The sequence below is a fragment of the Ischnura elegans genome, chromosome 3, assembly GCF_921293095.1.
Source record: "Ischnura elegans chromosome 3, ioIscEleg1.1, whole genome shotgun sequence".
In the NCBI taxonomy this organism is placed as follows: Eukaryota; Metazoa; Arthropoda; class Insecta; order Odonata; family Coenagrionidae; genus Ischnura; species Ischnura elegans.
Window position 1 is genome coordinate 47,337,953 of NC_060248.1, and position 20,537 is coordinate 47,358,489.

The 20,537-nt window shown below is 38.5% G+C and overlaps 1 protein-coding gene across 1 annotated transcript in view; it reads right to left on the minus strand.

The window, feature by feature from the left end:
- Positions 1-20,537, minus strand: part of LOC124155730 (transcription factor AP-2-beta) — a 419,283-nt gene that overhangs the window by 321,895 nt on the left and 76,851 nt on the right. Inside the window, exon 2 of the mRNA XM_046529793.1 lies at positions 14,189-14,254. Within this exon, the coding sequence (XP_046385749.1) occupies positions 14,189-14,254 (66 nt within the window). The remainder of the gene's footprint in view (positions 1-14,188; positions 14,255-20,537) is intronic.

The following is a 20,537-nucleotide window of genomic DNA, read 5'->3' on the forward strand; positions in this document are numbered from 1 at the left end:
ATCCGAAGAATTCTCGGCATCCGGGAGGGGACTGAAGACGTGTCTTTTTGTGCGTGCGGTGGGAGAGGATGGGGAGATGGATTTTGCGCGTCGAGAGCGGAAAAAAGGGTGCCGCTCAAGGGCTCGATGAATGTCTGAATTAAAAACGTGAGAAATGTGAGACGGTAACGGAGTCGAGGGGGGGGGGGGAGAGAGAGAGATTGTGCGGTGTGGAGGAAAGAAGGGTGGAAAAGGGCAGAGTACACTGTGTGTAAAGGTAGAGTTCACAGTAGGGGAGAGATAGAGAGAAAGAGAAAAGGCCACGGAATTTGATAATGGGAAATGCGAGAAAGGTTATCTCACAAGAGCTCTTCGAGGGTGTTAGCGCTCGACGGATACGAAAGTGAGCTTATCTCGCTAAAGCGGACGAGGTGAGAGGAGAGGAAAGAGTGAAATGATAAAGGGAAAGAGGAAAGGGGAAGATGAAAGAAGAAAATATTAGAAATAGATATTTTTTATTTTTCTTTCAGAATGTATCTTAGAATATACATTTACAAGTACATGTAATCGTCGGGAGCAACGTGTCGCAAAACGAAAATACATGACAAATAAGTTACCGTGAATAGCAAAATTACAAACAAATTGACTGGTAGCTTTGCAACAAGTGAATGTTGGAAAAAACAGCCATTTTACCATTTTATAAAATTTCTCTGACTCACGCATTCCGAAAAAAGTATAGAGAAAATAAAGTTTTATGCTGTTGTAAGAGACAGGATTACCAGAAATTAGAAATTCTGAATAATATCTCCCCAAAACGCTACTGTTAAGTTTACGTTACGTTCTTGGATGCCGAAACCCTTTCGAGAGAGGGGGAGGTTCCCATTTCGGGAAAAAACCTGATTGGAGATGTAAATGATTCCAAAGACATGGAGAAAAGAAACTAAAAGTGACCCAGATGCCGACGATGTACAACGGTATTTTTTGTTACTGAGCGTATAGAAACAAATAAATGTTTGAGCCGCAAATAGAAGTTACATAATGGAGAAAGAAGCGGGAAAAACCAAGTTGAGAAATATATTTTATGGGTCACATAACAAATGATAGATACTATACTCCTATCTATTAACCAGAAGTAACAATATACCGAACTATAACAGAGCAATTTGAAAGAAAGAGGTTTTAGGTTGACAGTCAATATCGATATTTAAATGCAGATGCTAAACTTCGGAAAAAGCTTCGGAAAAAGCTTCATTATACTCCAGGGAAAAATAAAAAAAATCTGTCTCAATCAGCAACATTCAGAAGCGTAGATTTAAATCTAAGAATTACGGATTAGGGAATGTAACAATCGGCAACGTTAACAATTATTTCCAATTCCTTTCCTTATCTATAAGGGAATGTGTATATAAAGTTGCGGTAAAAATGCCATTTTTGAGCTGCATACCATTGCTTTATTTCTATATCGCCATTAAGAATTATATATTTTTTCATGAATTAAATACGATTATTAAAAAAACAGCACGTATTTAGGAGTTGATTATTCCCATGCCTTACTTTCGAGTAACTTGGCATAATATGTATAAATATTATTTCAAAACTATGTGATAATCACCAAGATTATAAAACATATTATTGTATGACCTCAGTGCAGACTAACTGCTTACATATGGAACAATATAGAAATATAGTACAGAATGTAAATAATCATCCCTCGCTGTTTCTGACAGCCACCTGTCCCCACATAAATTAGGCTCATGGCCTTAATTAATTTTATTCGCCGGGAGTCATTTCCCAGTTAATAAATAATGACATATCTTTATAAAAAGAACGATTTCAAAGCAACGGAGATTATCAAAGGGATATGGGAGGGCAGAGCTATGAGATAATCTAATGATGAAGGATCGCATGAAATCCCCTTCACGCTTTCAATGTCCATTCCCTGGGCATATCCTTTTTTCCATTCTATTTCTTTCTTCCCTTCATCCTGTCCCTTTTTATTCCATCCATTAAGGATGTTCTCTTTCCTTCAATTCCACGTTTGCCAAGCATCTACCATTTTCCGCAGTTCTTAGCAATCACTTGCTCATCCGAACGTAATTTATCACAACTTCTGTCACTTCTTCAGCAACTCCCTCTCCCTTCTCATCACATGAAATATTCTCTCCAAAGGCGCGCCCAGGACCAAAACTGTCGGGGGGGGGGGGGGGGAAGGGGAGACGCCATGGTCCTCCAAGTTTTTCACACGGAGAAGGTGAATGAAACCAACATAATAAGAAAGTTGTACAAGCGCTTTATTATTTTTTTAAATTATTTACTTAAAAAAATATCTTTTTATTTAGTTGCGAGTCTTACAATAATATAATTTTCCGTGGGTTCAAAGAAAATTTTGTGAAAATCTTTGTTTCAATCCATTTCTGATTTTCCTTAAAAACTTTAGCAATTTTTGCTTCTGGGGGGGCAGCTGCTCCCTCCGGCCCCACGCTGTGTACGCCCATGACTCCCTCACTGATTTCCTTTCAAATGATCTACTATTTTTAACTTTGTCAGTATCTTAACTTTTTCAGAAGCATGTACGACCGTGATGTGGAAAAAAGTGTCATTTTCACTAATTCAGGGAAGGGGAGCCACCTCGCATTTTGAAATTTTAGCACGACTTATTGCAACTTTTCGTCCTGATTTGAACTCGAGACCCTTTGAACGAAAGCCAAGCTCTTAACTCTTTATGTTATTTATATTACTACATAAATTTTAATGTCTTTTCGGATGACAAATTGAAAGGTGTTATTTTGGATTCGTCAAACCGCAACTTCAATACGCGGCGAGCACTTAGGATTTGGCGCAGAAAGGCTTAACCCATGAACATGCCAAATAAAGCTGGGTGATTCATAAAAAAAACTGCAGCGAGCGAACAGAAAGCATTCCAAAGCGGTAGCAGGTAGAGACTAGGGGATCCGCGCTAGGTTAAGATTTGTTTTGAACAATTAAGAATAGTTATCATTCAGAGCGACATGGAAAGCTTCATCTCGGAGAATCACTGTACTTCTAAGTCCGACGAAGAGAGATATTTTTTCAAACGCACAACTATAGGAATTCATTTTTCTCCGAACAATAAATAACTTTAATAAATGCAAGGTGTTACTCAGTATGCACATTTAATTTTTTTTACATTTCTTAACGACTGTTGTCCTAATAGCCCCCGCCACACGCTTATTGAGGCAGCTTACGGGGTAGCATGTACATCTACATCCACATAATACCCTGCGAGACACCTCTAGGGTGTTTGGCAGGGGGTGATCGTTTGTTATGTTCACGTAAATCACCAGATATCATCCGTAAATTTCCGAACATTAGAGGGAATGAACGATTTTTATTTTTCGTGGTGAATAATACTGAGGAATTCTTGGGATTTCAATAAGGTCAATTCAGGTGTGAAATTGGACATTCATTGAGTAACACGCCTTGAAAATGGAAGACAAATCGCTTTCCGAAATGCCGGCCAATACGACTTAATTAACGTGGCTGAGTACCCGAAAAGGATTCCTTAATTAGAGGGAATACTGAGTAAAGGAGTATTAAAGAGAGAGACAAGTGTAAGGGGAAATAGAAAAGTACCCATATGGGCGAGGGTGTCGTGAGAGAGAGGGAGTGGGGGGGGGGGGGGGGTATAAATTGGTGGAATGAGATTTTTACGGACTCGGAAGGAAAGATAAACCGGATGAAAAGCAAAGGAAGGGATGAGGGGCGGAAAAAAATTCCCCGAAGCATCATTGGAAGGGGAGAAAGAGAGCGGGGGTTAAAAAACTAATTCGGTGCTGCCGTGGAATAGGATAAGGAACGCTGACAAAAAGAGACACAAAGGCAAACGTTTCAATTTACAATAAGCCGATACGAGGAATGAAAGGGGAAGGGAAGTGGGGAAACGGCGGTTGGAGAAAAATAAGGGCGGAATAATATGGTGGAAGGGGTGGGAAGAGCTCACTTAGCAGCAAGGGATGGGTAGGGTAGGAACCGAGACGCCGCGGCTAGAGGAACAACAGACGAAATCTTCCATTTTATTGGACGAGCGAGAATTATTTTTATTCGACCAAGTATCGGACGCACGGACATAGCGGCGCATAGAATAGTCCGGAGAGTCAAAAAAAAAGAAGATATTTATGGGACTAGGAACACAGATTTCTAACACGTGTCGAGCGATTAAGTAGGGGAAAAAACTACCACAAAAAGTGATCCGCCATTAAAACGCCCGGGATTTCTAAAGCGTTAGAGGTGTCTTAATAGACCGCTAATGCCTGGAGACTCGGATAAAATGAAAAAGCCATTATCCCGAAAAAGTGAGAAAGAAATAATCAGTAAGATGAAAGGGATATCTAAAAGCATTTCTACGAAAGAAAATTTGAGATAGAAAGGAAACCTTGAGAATTAAGGACAACCTCATGGCCACTTATATAGACTACAAGCATGAAATCGAACGTTAGAAGCCCTCCCATTCCTTTTTTCATGAGATTTCAAGCAGAGGCAATTAACCTGAAATAAGCTGATTAATAACCAATGACATTATAACATATCACATTGTCATACCTTACATAGAAGGTCCAAAAAATGATTCACCAGCTACCTACATTTTACTTCTTTTTTTGCCTGTTCATTAGGAGAAAAGACGTCTAAGATCTATCTGAATAAAAATTAAACTGTTATGGCAAGGCATTTTTGATAATGATCATAGAAAAAAATATTGTAACATCCGCAGAATGTTTGCCGTCTGCCACCTCAAAATTCACAGGTGAATGTCCTTTACCGAGAAAGGAATAAAAACATATACAGTTTATTCATAAAGTCAATGATTTACGTATTCTACCACCCTCAAGCCATACTTAAAGAAAGTTATTAAGACGTTATGCATAAACGTCCCGATACAAAACAATAAAGATAAATGTCGAGAAAAAGGATGGGAATTAAACGGTAAAGCAGTCGCGAAATAAATTTTGGTCGCAGTTTTGACTGCATAAGAAATATGGTGACAATTAAATAGAGGGGAGAGCCACACATTTTAGGGGAGGAGATCAGGTTGATAGAGGAAGGGAAACCGGAAGATAAGGTGAGCCGGCCGAATTTACTGCCCCGGATGAACAGTGAATAAAAACGTTACGAAGATGAAGGAGGAATCGATAGAGTAGGTTGAAACACTAACAAGTGAAACATGAGGATTCTCGGAAGAAAGATAGGTAAGTGTTGGCGAAGAACCTAAGCTCATGAGTACTAACATCTAGAAACTAGTGGGTAGAGAGCTGGGTCACTGATCGAAGAGTTACGGGTTCAAACAAAGTGAAACTTTGGGACCCCACGTAAAATACCAACTGTGCGAGGAGGCACATCGAAAGTAGCTGCCCACTAACTCGAAATAGGTGAACTTCACACACTGGAGGCTCAGAGTGGGGTGATGGTGACTTGCGTGCACAAACTTTCGGTTTTGATCAGTGAGTGGACGAAGCGAAAAGTTTCAACGGTAATTTATGTCGCATACTAGGAGAGGCTTTATGAGCACTTTACACAGCTTCACATTTCCATTTGTTAAATTCTGTTCACTGAGTTTCTTAATGCATTGGTCACCCCAAGCAAATCCAAAAAACAATAAATATAGACAGAAATTGTAATGCTCCTCTTTCACAGGCCACGGCTGACTCTACTTATGTTCTAACCTTTCTCTATTTGCAGCAAAGGTTTTTCTCTATTAAAGCCTTCAAAAATGGCACGTTATTTTAGTGTGTCTTCATTTTCTAATCCTGATCGTTATTATCACTGATAGTATTTACATTTTCATTTGAATGAAGTGTAAGTACTCACAGTAAAAATCAGGAAAAGTGATTTTTACTGGAAAAATGATAGAATAACAAGTTTTGACCAAAGCGACTAAAACTTCAGCTTTTGGAATGCCTCACTCTTTAGAATTCGCTTTAACCACATATTCTGCCTCAATTGATGTATTTAGCGACAAACGCGGTGGAGTAGAGAATAAAAACAATGGGGGAACCAGGGGAGAAATAAAAAGGAGATAAAAGGGAGATGAGGTGGTAGGGACGGAGACAAAATAACACAGGGAGGAAGAAGAAAGACACTAGAAAGAGAACAAGGACGCAGCGAATTCTGGGAAGGGAGAGTGAGGGGATTGGTGGGCAAAGGGTTATTCTGTTTGAAGTCCTGTTCCCTCCGCGCAGCTCGGAAGGGGTCGCTTTTTCGGAAATTTCGGGTGGGGGAGGGGGGGCGGGGAGTGCGACACGAAAGGACCAAAAGGGATAAAGTAATCCGGTTTTTCGACCATCCCTCCTTCAACCTACCCCCTCCCCCTTACTACCAACTAACCCCTCTCCTCCCTCCTTCCGATCCCCCTCGTCCAGCCCAGACTGAACAAAACCACTCCCTCAAGAAATGTTTCTTTTATTTTCGGCCATTCTACCACTCCTTCAGAGCCCGGTTGACACCAAAAGCACGGACGTAACTTCAGCGCAACTTAACTCGTATATTATACCTCTCTTGATTTACTACAGAGGTGACACGTTGGCAACATTTCACCTAGCCTAATTATGGTCTATACAAAAGATTGAAATATTCCAAAAAAATAGCTAAGACCGCAGATCCACCAGTAAATACATTTCAATCAACTCCCAATAATTTGTTGACTTTCTAGTTCTTCTAATTCACTCTAGATCCTCCTTGGTCGTTCTTCCATTGCGACGCGTCGTACACTGTCTTCATCGGGCATTAACATCTCAATATTTGGCTGGTTTAGTTATTACATTTTCTCATTAAAATTCTTCCTCCACCCTTCTTAAGTTTCCTCATAACTTGGCTCATATTTCAAAGAATATTTCTTAATAGTTCTCTTTTAGCGCCACAACCGGTGGGCTTTCAGCCTTGGATTCTCTACTGTTGTCATTGGGCAAGCACTGCTGCCCTAAACAAATATACACCTTGTAAGCGTATACGTACTTGTTTCTTAACTTCTGCAATTACATTTCTAGCTGCAATTGAATTCTTATCGTTGAATGCCACATTATTCTGCTCCATAGTGGTGTACTTTTCAGGGGACAGAACTCTTCCCTTCCTCAAGTCAAACAAACAAATTCCGATTCAATAAATTTTCAACCACCTCCATGCAAGTGTACTTAAGTGATTCGTTCCAGTATACTATTTATCCCCTTAAGTTACGTCTCATGTTGAATAATTAACGATAAATTTGCTTCATGGGTGTGCGAAAAATTAACGTGGATTGATCATTATATACGGATTTAGTGCTAAAAATAATAGACAACTACTTTGAACATTGGCTTCAAAAATTAGTCGAATAATTCCTTATCTATTTATTTCACATTTATTTCACGAGCGGAGCAAATATTCCAGAAACATCCAAATGTTTCCTAATCCCGAAATACTATCTCCCATGTCTGATGGCAAAATTTAACAAAAAATTTTTTTTAAGTCGCCTTAATGAGCAACTACGACACGTAGCACTCGAAAATATCCACGGTTATTCAAAGTAGACAGTACGTAACGTTAATTTATGATTTAATTTAGTTTGACCCTAGTTTTTTTATAATACTGTAGCCATTGATTTTGTGGTGATGATACCTCACATTCGGTGCGCTCTAAGATTGATTAATCGAAAATTTTGTAAAAAAACGACCTCAATGCCCCTTCATGCCGTCTTAAGTTAACGTCCAGATTCTCGATCCCAAGTGGCCTTTAAGATTTTCTCGAGTCGGTCGAATCTCGCTGACCATCCCACCCCCCCTTCCCCTCTGTCGAGGCATTTCCCCCCTTCCCTCCGATTACATCCCTTTCCTGCCCACAGTAACCCCTCTCTCCCCCTCCACCCCCACCACTCCCACGGCCGTCGTCGTCTCGATTTCGGATCCTTATCCAAGCGGACGATGTCCTGGACCCACCGTTATTCCGGGTAATGCGGACGAAAGCAGCGCGCACCGCCAGTGGAATGTTTTTCAGGCATTACCAACTCCACTCAACCCTCCTCGCCCAGAGCCTCCCTCCACCGAAGGACATGGAAGGAAACGTGTATTTTTAGCCCACTTGCGGCGTTGACCCATGCACTTCAATGAAATTTAATATTGAAATTACCCCCGTCATTTTTTAAATACCTTCTCGTTTCTCACCCTGCCCTTCCATTAGATCATCAACAAACGAAGAGGTGCAAAAAAGAATAGGGAAAGATCGGGATTTATGGGGTATCATACCAAGGAAAGAGCCACGTTTCCTCGTTCAATTCTGTATGTATAGCCATTGTAAGTGTGGCTGTAGATTTATGAAACGTTTTCTCAACGTCTGAAACACATTCGAGGAAATGCGGTAAATCCATAGACAACTCGAAAAAAGACAAAACTAATTCTAGCTTTTTGTCCCGTAATTATCCACAAACTTTCCAAGAAAAAAAGAACCTCAAAATTGCTCAACTGATAATTTGCAATTCAAGATAAATAGGAAGGTACTTAAAACCTTTCGGTGAATTAAAATGGGAAAATAACTGTAAGTATATTTATGAATTATCACTTATACTGTTTTTACTTGATAGGTCAAAGTTTATTACCCAATGAACATTTCTTACGAAGAGATTTGATCTTTTTCTGTCTGAAAGTTTAGGTAACTTGGGCTTAAAATAGTGCCAAAATTGCCACACGCATGTATAGGGCTACCTACTTTCACTTTCGGGTATTATTACTTATTTAGGCGAAACCATTACAATCGTCAATTATTATAATTAGAACAATGCTAACGTGACGTTTGCGTCTGGATTATAACCTAAAATTGAGGTTTTTTTCAAAGCTGAAAATCTCTACACATGGAGCCAATTCTGGAGAGCAAAATGAGCATATATGAAGAGACGAGAACGTACCAAGAAAATCGAAAACAAGGGAATATTCGAACAAGGAAATGACACGAAAAGTCTAAATGAGAAAAAAGAGAGGAGAGTGGTGAAAGAATGAGTAAGGAAACTCTCTTTACGCGTTTGTGAGAATATAAAGAATGATTTACAGCGGCGACGGAAGAGCCGCGGCGCATGGAAAAAACGAACCCACAATTTTGGTTCCTCGAGAGGATCAATAAAACCAGCGGATAATAATTAAGGACCATCCAACCGAATATGTTCATCGCCCTTCCCTTCGCCACTAAAAAGAGAACGGAGGCATTGTTCGGCTTTTTTTATTTTACGATAAAACTTAGGGGAACTCCGGTATGGGGGGACATTTATCGCTTTCACAAGAGGCCATGGAGTTATCCATAGAAATCTCTAGATATATTTTTGATAGCTTGATTCTCCGCCACTTTCTAAGGTACTGGAGTCCTTTCAAAAGCCAAGAATTACAAGATTTATATGAATCATTCAGGGGTGAATTTATAAATGCTTAGATACAAATAAACAGAAAGGAAATATCAACACAATATTTATCAAAGACGAGAAGAGAAATCTATAAATTTCCATCAAAAGGGCTACAGGAAAATACTACATTATATTCTAGAAGATTCACCATATATCAGACGTTAGACTCCAAATGGACAACGTTAACTGTCGTAGAGTGATCTGATATCAAATTTTTCCCGCTAGAAAACTAATCCCATTCAAACACTTAAAGCGTTGGGAGGAAAAAACTTGGTATGTGATCCGGTATGTTTCCATGTCTTAATTTTTAACTATTATACCTACTTTAGTTATTGACTTACGGTAACTTATTGAGCATATGGTTATATTCAATTTAATTTTAGATATAACACGAATTTTTCACCGAGTAACTATCTTTGTGCAAAAAGATTGAGATATAAAGTAAGAATCTACGTGAGTAGAGAAAAATATCTTGGCATAAAGTAAGTTATTCCAGATTTCTATCTCGTTTTCCGAACGTTTTCAGTTCATTCGAAGACGAAATGCCAAGGCTAGTGTTAATCATTACGGATGTGACTTTAACTGCCGGCGCTGTACATTTGCATTAAATAATAGACCTCAGCCTCCAGCGGCATTCATTCCCGAGGCAAGGATAATATGGGAGTGCTCGATGACGAGACATCTGACGCCATGTTAAAGTTTTTCATGGAGAAAGGAGTAATTATAAATGGAAAGGAAAGACCTAAGAACAATTAGCCACCCGAGAATACTTTGGGTATTTTTAGGATTTGTCGATATCAGTATTGAAGGGAAAAATTCTTTTAACTCTCTCAAATACATGAAAAAATCGAAGCTTACTTCAGGATTAAAAGCTGCAAAACAGTGAATGTATTGTCAGTATTCCCTTGGCCTCGTAAATATGAGAGTAAATATGAAATTCGCTGGATAATATTTCCATTAAAAGTCGATGCATTATGCTCCAAGCTAGAATTTTTAGTACATTGCACTCAACCACTTATTATTTGCGGTGCGTTTATGGTATTCACCCTTTTCTGTCCTAATGATCCAAGGTCAATTTATTGAACTCTTTTATTTCTCAAAATGGAAAATTCAACATTTTATTACCCTGCAATTTACAATTACTTATTATGGCCACAGCACCTAGAATTAGACAATATGACCTCATCAGTTGGAAAGCGATAGTACTTATAGTATTGTTATCTTTAACGAGTAAGAAAGATCTAGAATAGTGATCAGAGTTAAGCAACGAAATTTACATTGAATAGGAAGTGCTTGAAACTCGGATTTCAACGGCAAATAATTTTATTCCTGCACATCAAAGCATAAAATGCTGTTTCTTCCTTGAGATGGCAAATAAAGCGAATAATTTTCATGCTAAGAGTGTCTTTCTTAATCGAATACCCCTCCTTCATCTGGTAAGCTCTATTATGTCTAGACATTAATTCTTAAAATACTGTTTCTTCCTTGAGATGGCAAACGAAGCGTATAATTTCCATATTAAGAATTTCATATTGAATCGGATACCCATCCTTCAATTAGGAAGCTCTAGGATGTCTAAACATCTCCATATGGTAAATTCATACCTTCAAATGAGATGAATTACATTATGTTTTTCGATACAGATAATGCAGACGTATGTAGATAAAAAACCTGTTCCGCTTAGGATCAAATAGGAGACTGGGCGGGTTAGGTGGATGTGAGAAATATCATACATTCCTATTTTCCTCATTAAAAATATGGCATCTTACACAAATCCTATTCCAGCATTAATTATGAACAGATTCGTATTTACAGTCAAAATAGATTGTGATAATTGTCAAACGAAAAATGTTACAACATAATTACCGATAGCTCAATGCTGATAGAGTAGACACGATATTGAGATCGATGATCTTGAGCTAGACGACTTCTTTCGCGGTCATCTGAGCGGGGAAGGCAAAGGAAACCGATTTGCGTGCAATTTTCAGCGAGTACCGCGACTCAATTTGCGTGACTGCACACCATACCGCAGTTCGAGGCTTCGTTTGCAAACCGGAACATAATGCCAGCCCACCCCAGGCGTCGTTTTGATACTATTTGTCATTAATGTCAGGTCAGATCATGCGGTGAACACATCAGTTACACCATCATGTGAGAACTTCAAGATTATTCAAAACAGATAACATTGCACACAAGGGTGTGCCTATTGGTAAATTTAGTCGGGGCACATTCAAACCGTCACTTTTGCCGTAGAAACCTGAATGCACAAAAGCATGAAAAGTAGAATGAAAAACACATTTCGAAAAATTAAATAAGAGTCAATAAGAGTGCCATAAGAAACACGGTGCGGTTACCGTTAAGTAGCTTTAGCATAAAAAAAGACTCACATAAATATAAACATTTTCAGTAATAGAGGTAAAATTTCGGACAGTAGATGAACCTTTTCATTTCAGCACATTTTAACCATTAAAATCGGACAATATTTTCATTTAATTCACGTCTTCTCCAGTAAATTTTAATAATTTTCTGCATTTACATTATTCGAAGTTAATTTTACCTCTCTTCAAGTAAATCCGTCCTTAGACATAATATACGGGCCTACCGAAGGCATATTCAATATACCGCGGAAGTCTTCACCAGAAAAGAAAATACTTCGCACTTGATGAACTCTGAAGTGAAAAGCGTAATGTAGCATCTAGTGGAAGGCAGCCTGCGCTTGCTAGGCTCCGCACGGACGAAGAAAATGGAAAACAAAAGACGATCGTGGCGGCGGCGGGCGAAAGGCAGATGAGAGGGACTGACGAGTCCGCGGCGGTCGAGGTTCGGAAGAAATGGACACCTATCATTAAGCAGCAGTAATGCACTTTTACTGCCGTTGTCGGAGTTTGGACCACGGTACCTACACGTAATGTGAGGCGGAGTGAAGAGGAAGTTTTGAGGAAAAAAAATAGAGCGAAGAAGGAGGGAACGAATTAAAATCGCTTCCACCCAACTCACGTATTTCGTCTTTTCGGTCATAACTGCTCCCAAATCGCACTCCCTCTATTGCAACTCCCAAAAAGTATTTTAGTTTCCCCTTACCCTTCTTGGGTAGTTAGGCTTATTTTTTTATTATCATTAATTTTGAAATAATGTGAAAAACAGAGGGACAAATAATGCATTAATAGGTATCTAATGAGAAGTACTACTTACGGCAATTTTCACCGAAAAATGTAACTAAGAGGCTTATTTTTAAAGGGAACATTGTAATGGCGATAATTGGAGGACTTTAATACAGTAAGGTTTCAACCGACCAGTTTTTTTTAACCGATGGAAAATTTTGTTAAAGCGTGCGTGCCTTCATGCTTTTTTCATGCCTAAAACTTTTTCCGTACTTCACATCTTTTCCTGTTAAAAAAAACTAACGGTAGGACTTCCCAAACTACTTATAGGAATACCTACGCTATGTTTGGACTATACTAGATTACTAATGGAGATAATAATTTACTGGAATGCATAAAAAATTACGCAAGAAAAATTCCTTTCCAGCATATTCAAAAGGCATTCATTTTCCTCGATGATTATACCCACAGCTTAATTGCCAAATTACCATATGGAGTATTTAAAATTCAAATGAATTGCAGAAATTTTATTCTGTCAAATCTTTCTCGGCCTTCTAAAGTTCGAGCCCGGATAAAAAAAGCAATAAATCATGACTGCACACTTAAATTTATAGCGCCAACAATAGTAAGGCCATTTGGCACTGTAATTACATTTGAACTTGAACAAATAAATCAAATTCACTTCCTCATCTCGTTCCAAAACTTGACCTTCACTATGCCACGCGTGCATACCGCCCAGTCAGCGCGCTCATCACTCATGTACTGGAATTAAGATACCCGATGCAATATGCCCTACGCATACTGAATCGGTTTGGAGAATAAAATTCTCTCCAGTTTGTAAACGGACTTTATAGGCACAATAAATTAACATTAAACTATCAAGATAAAATGCTACATTAATAATGAAATCTGGAGAGGATAAGGGTCAATCAAAAACCTGAGCAATGTAGAGTGTGAGGCGAGGATACTTAGACTTTAATGAAGTAAATTTGTAAATAATTGTAGCACTTAGAGGAATGTTCCAAGCGCTACGTTATTTTGAGGAAACTTTGGTAATAATCCAAATTATGAGAACATTTAGTAGATGAAATGCAGGAGTTTTTTATTTTCGAAACTTTAGGCACTACCAATACAATACAAAACCCAAAAAATCTCCGGAAGAAGCAAAATAATTTGACCCACGAACAGTTACAATGCAGACGAATTTTGACTGAAGGATTTATATTTATATTATATTTATATTTTTTGAAGAATTTATATTTCTACAGAGGAAGGAAGCTATGGGCTTTAAATTTATATTCATGACCAGTTTCTCAAGCATAATTTGAGAGAGCATCCTTAAGAGCATTTAATAATGCAATTTTAAATGAAATTCACTGCTGTGCAAACGATTCATTGCAAAAATAGCGAGTACGCACGTAAAAATGAAGCCGTGATTTCAAAAATAGCAAAAGTCCATTCCAAATTTTTCTTTTAATCTTCCTCATCACATTTCTGAAGCTACCAAAGTCATGACTACAGCTATCACTAGTAAAGAGGTAATTCATGTAACTGATCATAGAAAAAAATGGAAACATAACCTCTTCTGGCCACAATGATATGAACAATATTGTTCACCTCATATCCATGGTTGGTGGACTAGGGCTTTTTTGGAATCATGGTTTCTAATGACTATTATAGGAAAACACCAATAATTTTCAAAGTGATGTTATTTCCTTACCTTGACCGCAAAGCTGAGCCAGGACCCTGCTTCCAGGTCGCGGACGCCAGAATCACCCAAGCTTACCTACGAAGAGAGAAGAAAGAAAGAAAGAGAAGAAAAGGAGAGAAGAGAAAGGACGAAATTAGATATAGAACCAACTAAAGTAGGATTTTGTGAAAGCAATATATATATTCCTATAAAAATTAAAACAAATAAGTAAGGAAAAGTTTTTGACTTTTTGCTGCAATTCGAAAAATGAAAATTAATATAATCCCTATGCAATTTTGTCATGAAATTATTCCATAAAAATAAATGTTAAGGGAGGAAAAACTTATCCATTTAAAAGTGTTGTTATGCAAGCAATACACTATTTCAAGAATGATGAATCAAGAGATTTTAAATTTGAGCTGAGCGTTGCCATTTCCTAATGTAGAAATATATTAGCCTGCCATGCCAAACCACTGACTTTACAAGTAGACTTTACAACCTGACTTTACAACCTGTAGTTGATGTCTATCTGAACTAATACCTCTGAAATTGTGTACGTGAATGAATGACATACACCGGTTATAAATTTAATATAATTGTTTTACTAAATCCTGTAAGTAGCATGCCATAATCGAGTAATTGTTTAGCAATAACTAGTGTATAAAGCAACGATAAAACTTCCCAGATGATGAAAGACAAAAAAATAACGGTGAAAGACAAAAAAAAATGTAAGTAAAACAAATATCTCAAAATAAAGTAAATCACTTCTTTATATGATGGATTATTTGCACGAAAGAAAAATAGGAATTTAAAAATTTAATATAATTCCAAAGAAACGGAGAAAACGTGAACCATTTGAAACTCTTATATTTGAAAAAACCTGCTAATCACCTAAAAACATGGGACTGTGATAAAAATAGAGGAAAGATATGTAGATTTGACAAAGATTTGGAAATATTCTTCAACGGATGCCAGGAAATGAAGCCCGATATGGGAATTTCAAAACCTTTTCCCCAGTACAGTGAGCGCTCATACCGAACATCCTTCGGTCATGACTAGCTGAGAGGATCAGTAAAGTGTGGTACGTACATCTGTTAACTAGCGCTGGTCCCGGCCGCGACTATCAATGCTTTGTAACTCGTAAAGACCATACATAGGGCAGGCGGTCTTCTGTAGCTAACCGGTTCCGCTGCCACAAAAGCATTCAATCCTCGCGACTTTTTTCTTCGAGCCCCACCACGAATCACGTCCGATACCTACCAACGAGCTCGCCAAATCAACAAAGTTTGTTATGCTTGTAACCGTGCCGTAGCTTACACGGAACATCGCCGTTAACGATGCTCGCCATACGAGCATGAGATAATTCATTCTCTTTTCTTTGAAGAAAAATAAACTTTATCCAGGGGCAAAGGGAGGACAACGGTTTTGTAGGCGCGCAAACCCTACCTCTCTTCCTTGTCCTTTTCGGTTTGGATCCGGCGTATTGTGCGAAGGTATCACGACTCGAATTGAAAGCTTTGAGATAGACGCGAGTGGGTCTGTCACTGCCAACACCATTCCCATGATCGTTCGGTCGCAGAGGTTGGTGACAGGTAAAAATATATACATTAGAAGAAGTAATGTGAGTAGGAGAGGACAAGGAACAGAGAATAGTTGGAACAAGATGAGAATGGTGGATTTAAAAAAATGGCATTGAGAGAGTGAGAAATCGGAGCCGTGAATTCCAAAAAAAATCAGACGTAGGTGTCATCATCACATTTTTTACAGAAACCCATTTTTCTGTACATATTTAAGGCAAACAAGGGCTTCGAATTTTCTTCATGAATCAACGCATTAAAAGTATCCATTGAATCAATAAAAATATTTAAAAAAATATCCATTCGATAAACGAATCAAAGCATGTTCAATCGAATCGAAGCAGCTTCAAAAACTAAGTACTTAAAGAACCTACTTCTGAAAAATCATTCACCTTCGACATTTTTCGATTCCAGAGCCTTCATATATTTTACTGGAACATCAAAAACTCTACCAAGAAAAACTAAAATTTATTGAGGGTAGAATATTTTTCGCACAAAGAATATTTGTTGCAATTGTATTTCAGTGATATTACACTTTTGGTGTGGTTACGGACAACTTGTTCGACATTGATCAAATGGAAGGTCGAGTTAATTTTGACAGATGATTTGAATAAGCGAACCGCCGCACATATAACAACAAGAATGGGTAATTATTCCCACCGCCCCGCAGTTTACGAATGGAAAACCAAACTTCAAACTTTTATACCTATCTTTTAACTTTTTATCAAGAACTGCTAAAATGGATGCCCAATACTCTTACATCAGGAAGCGATGTGAACTCCGCACTGAAGGCACAAAGCTAAGTTTTATCACCTTTCATGGCTTTAAAAGGCTCAGTAAAAGTTCACACAACAATGGAATACCTATTTTCCATTTGAATAGCACAGGAACTCTTAGTATATCACCGTTCCGGAAGGCCGTAATCCAGGGGAGAGAGCGGGCGAAAACCGCGATCTAGGAAAGCAATGCTCGGGCATTATGCATTCAATGCACGACGAAGAGTGGTATTTCCTCTCCACGTGACTATCCAACCAGATTCATACGTTCCCTCAACTTTTCCAACCCGCGCATACGCCATGAGTCGCATTGCCACATCCATCTCCCTGATAAAAAAACCTTCTGAGTGGCATAATCAAGTTGTTAAATCGACGGAGCTCTTTTTGCGGCAAATTTTCTGCTTTAGGTCGGCAAACATCTAACCAAAAGTTTCTCTCACCATCGAAAGACAGGAGTTTTCACGAAAAATCAAGATATGAATGAAAAGGGTAAAGAGGGAATTTGGGAGCCAAGCTGAAGAGTGGTTCCCTCTCTCGCTGACTCACGCCAAGTAATCTCGGAGCGCAGGGAGGCATTCGATAAGCGAGATAAAGATGAAAAAAATTTCAAGCAACCATGTTTATCAAAAATAAGAAAATTTCAAGTATCATGTATTAAACTACGTCCCACAGTTTTTAAAGTAATATAGACCAGTTGGGATGTCTAATTTTACTTCTAGTATTAACATTACCAATGCCCCTAGTCAATGTTATTTCGTCGGAAATTAACGCGCAAAAGAGAAACTGTAAGACGATATTGATAACTTCCGTAAAAAACAAAAAAATGGCAAACGTAACTCATCAAAAGTGTATATGCAGGTATGCCATTCAGGGATAAAATAAAATATTTCGATTTTTACCAACGAGAAAAATATAATTAAATTACAATACCTCTCTATTATGAAACTATAATAATAAATTTTTGCAAAATATTCCTACAGAATAAGGGCAATGATTTTACCAAAGATAAATTACTGGCATGTTTGGGAGATATCGATCCATACCGGAATGTCACGATCGAGGAATTACAGAAATAAGAGAAGAGTACAATAAAAAATTAATTCAGTAGCAACGCATCAAAAGTAACTCCAGAAGCATGCTAGCATACAACATTGAGAACATAAGAGAAAAAATTTTGTGGGGTTGAATCAAGCATAATACTTTGATCTTGGAAACCAGCGAGTTAAAGACTTATTCTCAAGGTAAAAATGGTATATTGAACCAAATTTTTAGAAGAAAACACACAAAAATTTGAGAAATACTTGCTGCTATTACTTCTGCAGATTTAAACGAAAACACTTTACAATGATTCATCATAAATTGCTTCTATTACAATTTAAAGTAGTGCTGGGAATCCATTTCCCAAAAAATAGCAACATGAATAAATACATACAAAAAATTGAAGTCGCTGGGAAAAAATAATTTAACTTAAACAGGGTTCTAACATAGGTCTCTCAGCTACGCAACCAGTTGAACCACCAAGTCCTCATCGACAAGACTAAATTTAGGAATCAAATAATAATTGATAATTGGAACTTAAGAATTTGGCAAAGTAATTTTTAGTCCGAAAACTTACATCGCGAAAAAATAATGAGAAGGAAACGGAAAAAGGGGTGTGTGGGGTGGGAAAAATTTTTCAGTCACGACGTATTCCTCGGTCACGGTTTCGTGACGACATAAACGGTTCCTCGCCGCGCTGTCACGTGCTCAAGAGGACACGCCCACCCCGCCCACGCCACCACTGAGGGGGTCTCTTCTCCCTCCCGCCGTGATTTCGCCCGTGACGTAATGGGGCATGCGCAGTCCATCGCCCACCGCCGACGAACGATATGAGTCTGGGCACAGTGGACGACGTCGCGGGAGGGAGATCTCCCAGAGTAATCATTTATCCTCCTGCCAATGCTCTTATGCCGTCCTAGCGGCAAGTCTACTGTTGCCTTAAACTAGAGGTCCACCGGAATGACTTCATTGCGAGTATCTGGACGTTCATCTCGTCGTTATGAGGCCCATGAAATGTGATTTAAAAAAACTCCGCAATTTAGAAAATACCTACATCATCGAAATATGCACTGCCGACTATGCGGTACTTTGTATTAGGTGTGGTTGGCTAACAATCGTAACCACGCACAACGCCACACAAAATATATCCTGAATATTCAGCTTCTATATTTTATTGTAACTACTGCAGTCTCACATTTATCTCCATCGTATACACCACAGCCACATAATGAGTATATTATGTTAAAGCGTAAAAATGATACTTGTGTGAAGTTAAGCCTTTCAATGAGTCACCATCAAAACCATAAATATGGTTGCAAAACTCCGGCAGTAAAAATAATCGTCCTCTTTCTTCGAGAGCCTCCTGCGTAATCATTTTTCACGAATTTCACCCTATAGGATTCTACATTCGGCCAATGGATGCATTTTCACCGATCGCTCATTCAGTTGGGTTAACAGAAGTCACCACACTAATCGCTGATGGCCAGCGTGATCCGAATTTCACATAAAATGAAGCCATAATTGGGGCTGTTTATCCCAAATTTATATTCGTGATGACATGATTCATCAAAATCCTAACAATTCAATGCAATTCCTCAACATCGCAAACACTATATTTTAAATATAATGAATAAATACATTTCTCTGCACTTATAGCCGCCCTATGGACATTTTTGTAAACCGATTAAAATGCGCCAATAATGGCAACGAAAATATAGCTTCTACGAGACGAGCTGTGGCCTCCTCAATATAATCCCCTAATCATTTATACTCTTTCCACTGTTTTTATGCGCACTTAAAGCCGCCCTAGCGGCAGGCCAGCCCTGGAACCCGAGGTAGTGGATCTCCGCGTGGATAACTCTTTTTTGTTGTAAAAGTGCGCGCGTCAGGGGACTCACTCCATGCCGAATAGCGGCGCGAGAGCCGGTGGGTACGGCACGCGGGGCATCTTTTGCCGCCGATATGTATAATTCATTCCACCACCGCGTGGTCATATACCTGCACACGCGTCAACGCAGACTCACACACGAGTTACGCCTCTCCCCAACGTGATATACGCACTTTCGTATTCGTAGGAGGCGCTCTCTCTCCCTTCCAAAATATACGTCCCACACATATCGCAAATCCACCGATGTTATCCAGGTGATGCCAGATTGTACTACTGTTGTGACACATTTGGGATATACTGTCAAAATGGTCTAAGTAAACCTATAGAAATAACAAAAATTTGAGCACTTTAGTAATCCAAGTATCACGACACCACTTTATTATTAATGTATTTTCCTATGAATAATGATCATTTTTTCAGGCTTATAATTAAATTGAAAAAAGTTCACTTTCGAAAAACAACCATATGGTGGAATTAATTTTGATAAAGGTAGAAAGATTTGCGATATATTTTGCAAAAATAAAATTTCGATAAATGGGGAATACGACAATACGACATTTAATTAATGCTATTCTACAATAACCCTAAACCTAACACTTATATAATCAACTGAGTCGAAGCCGTTAGTTATCTGTGGTCATAAAAAATATGATTTACCTCCTTATAATCATGATCATACGAAAACACGCAAACATAAGTATATAACATCACTATTCCTCCTTCACTGCGTCGTAGGCTTAAGGATTACCTAGAGTGAGTTTAATCTAGCATATATTAAACTATTTCCTCCAAGTCGACGAAAATTCAACGCATTATTCGTCTCTTCCACACGCATTACGTTACACATAACTTTTCATTTCGTCAAATGGTTGGAAAAACTTATTCTCGGATACCATTTGTCTTCTACACCCTCAAAAATATAATCCTTTTCACCTATCTTTTCATAATGCTTTCAATTGAAATCTATAGGAATCATTGGCACAAAATTCTTTCGGGGAATAAATGTGGAATAAGATTTTGACCAACTAATGATTCACCAGCAGGACAGGTAATCTCTCTCCCAGGCTTCGAAAATGAACATAATGCGCAGCCATTTTAAC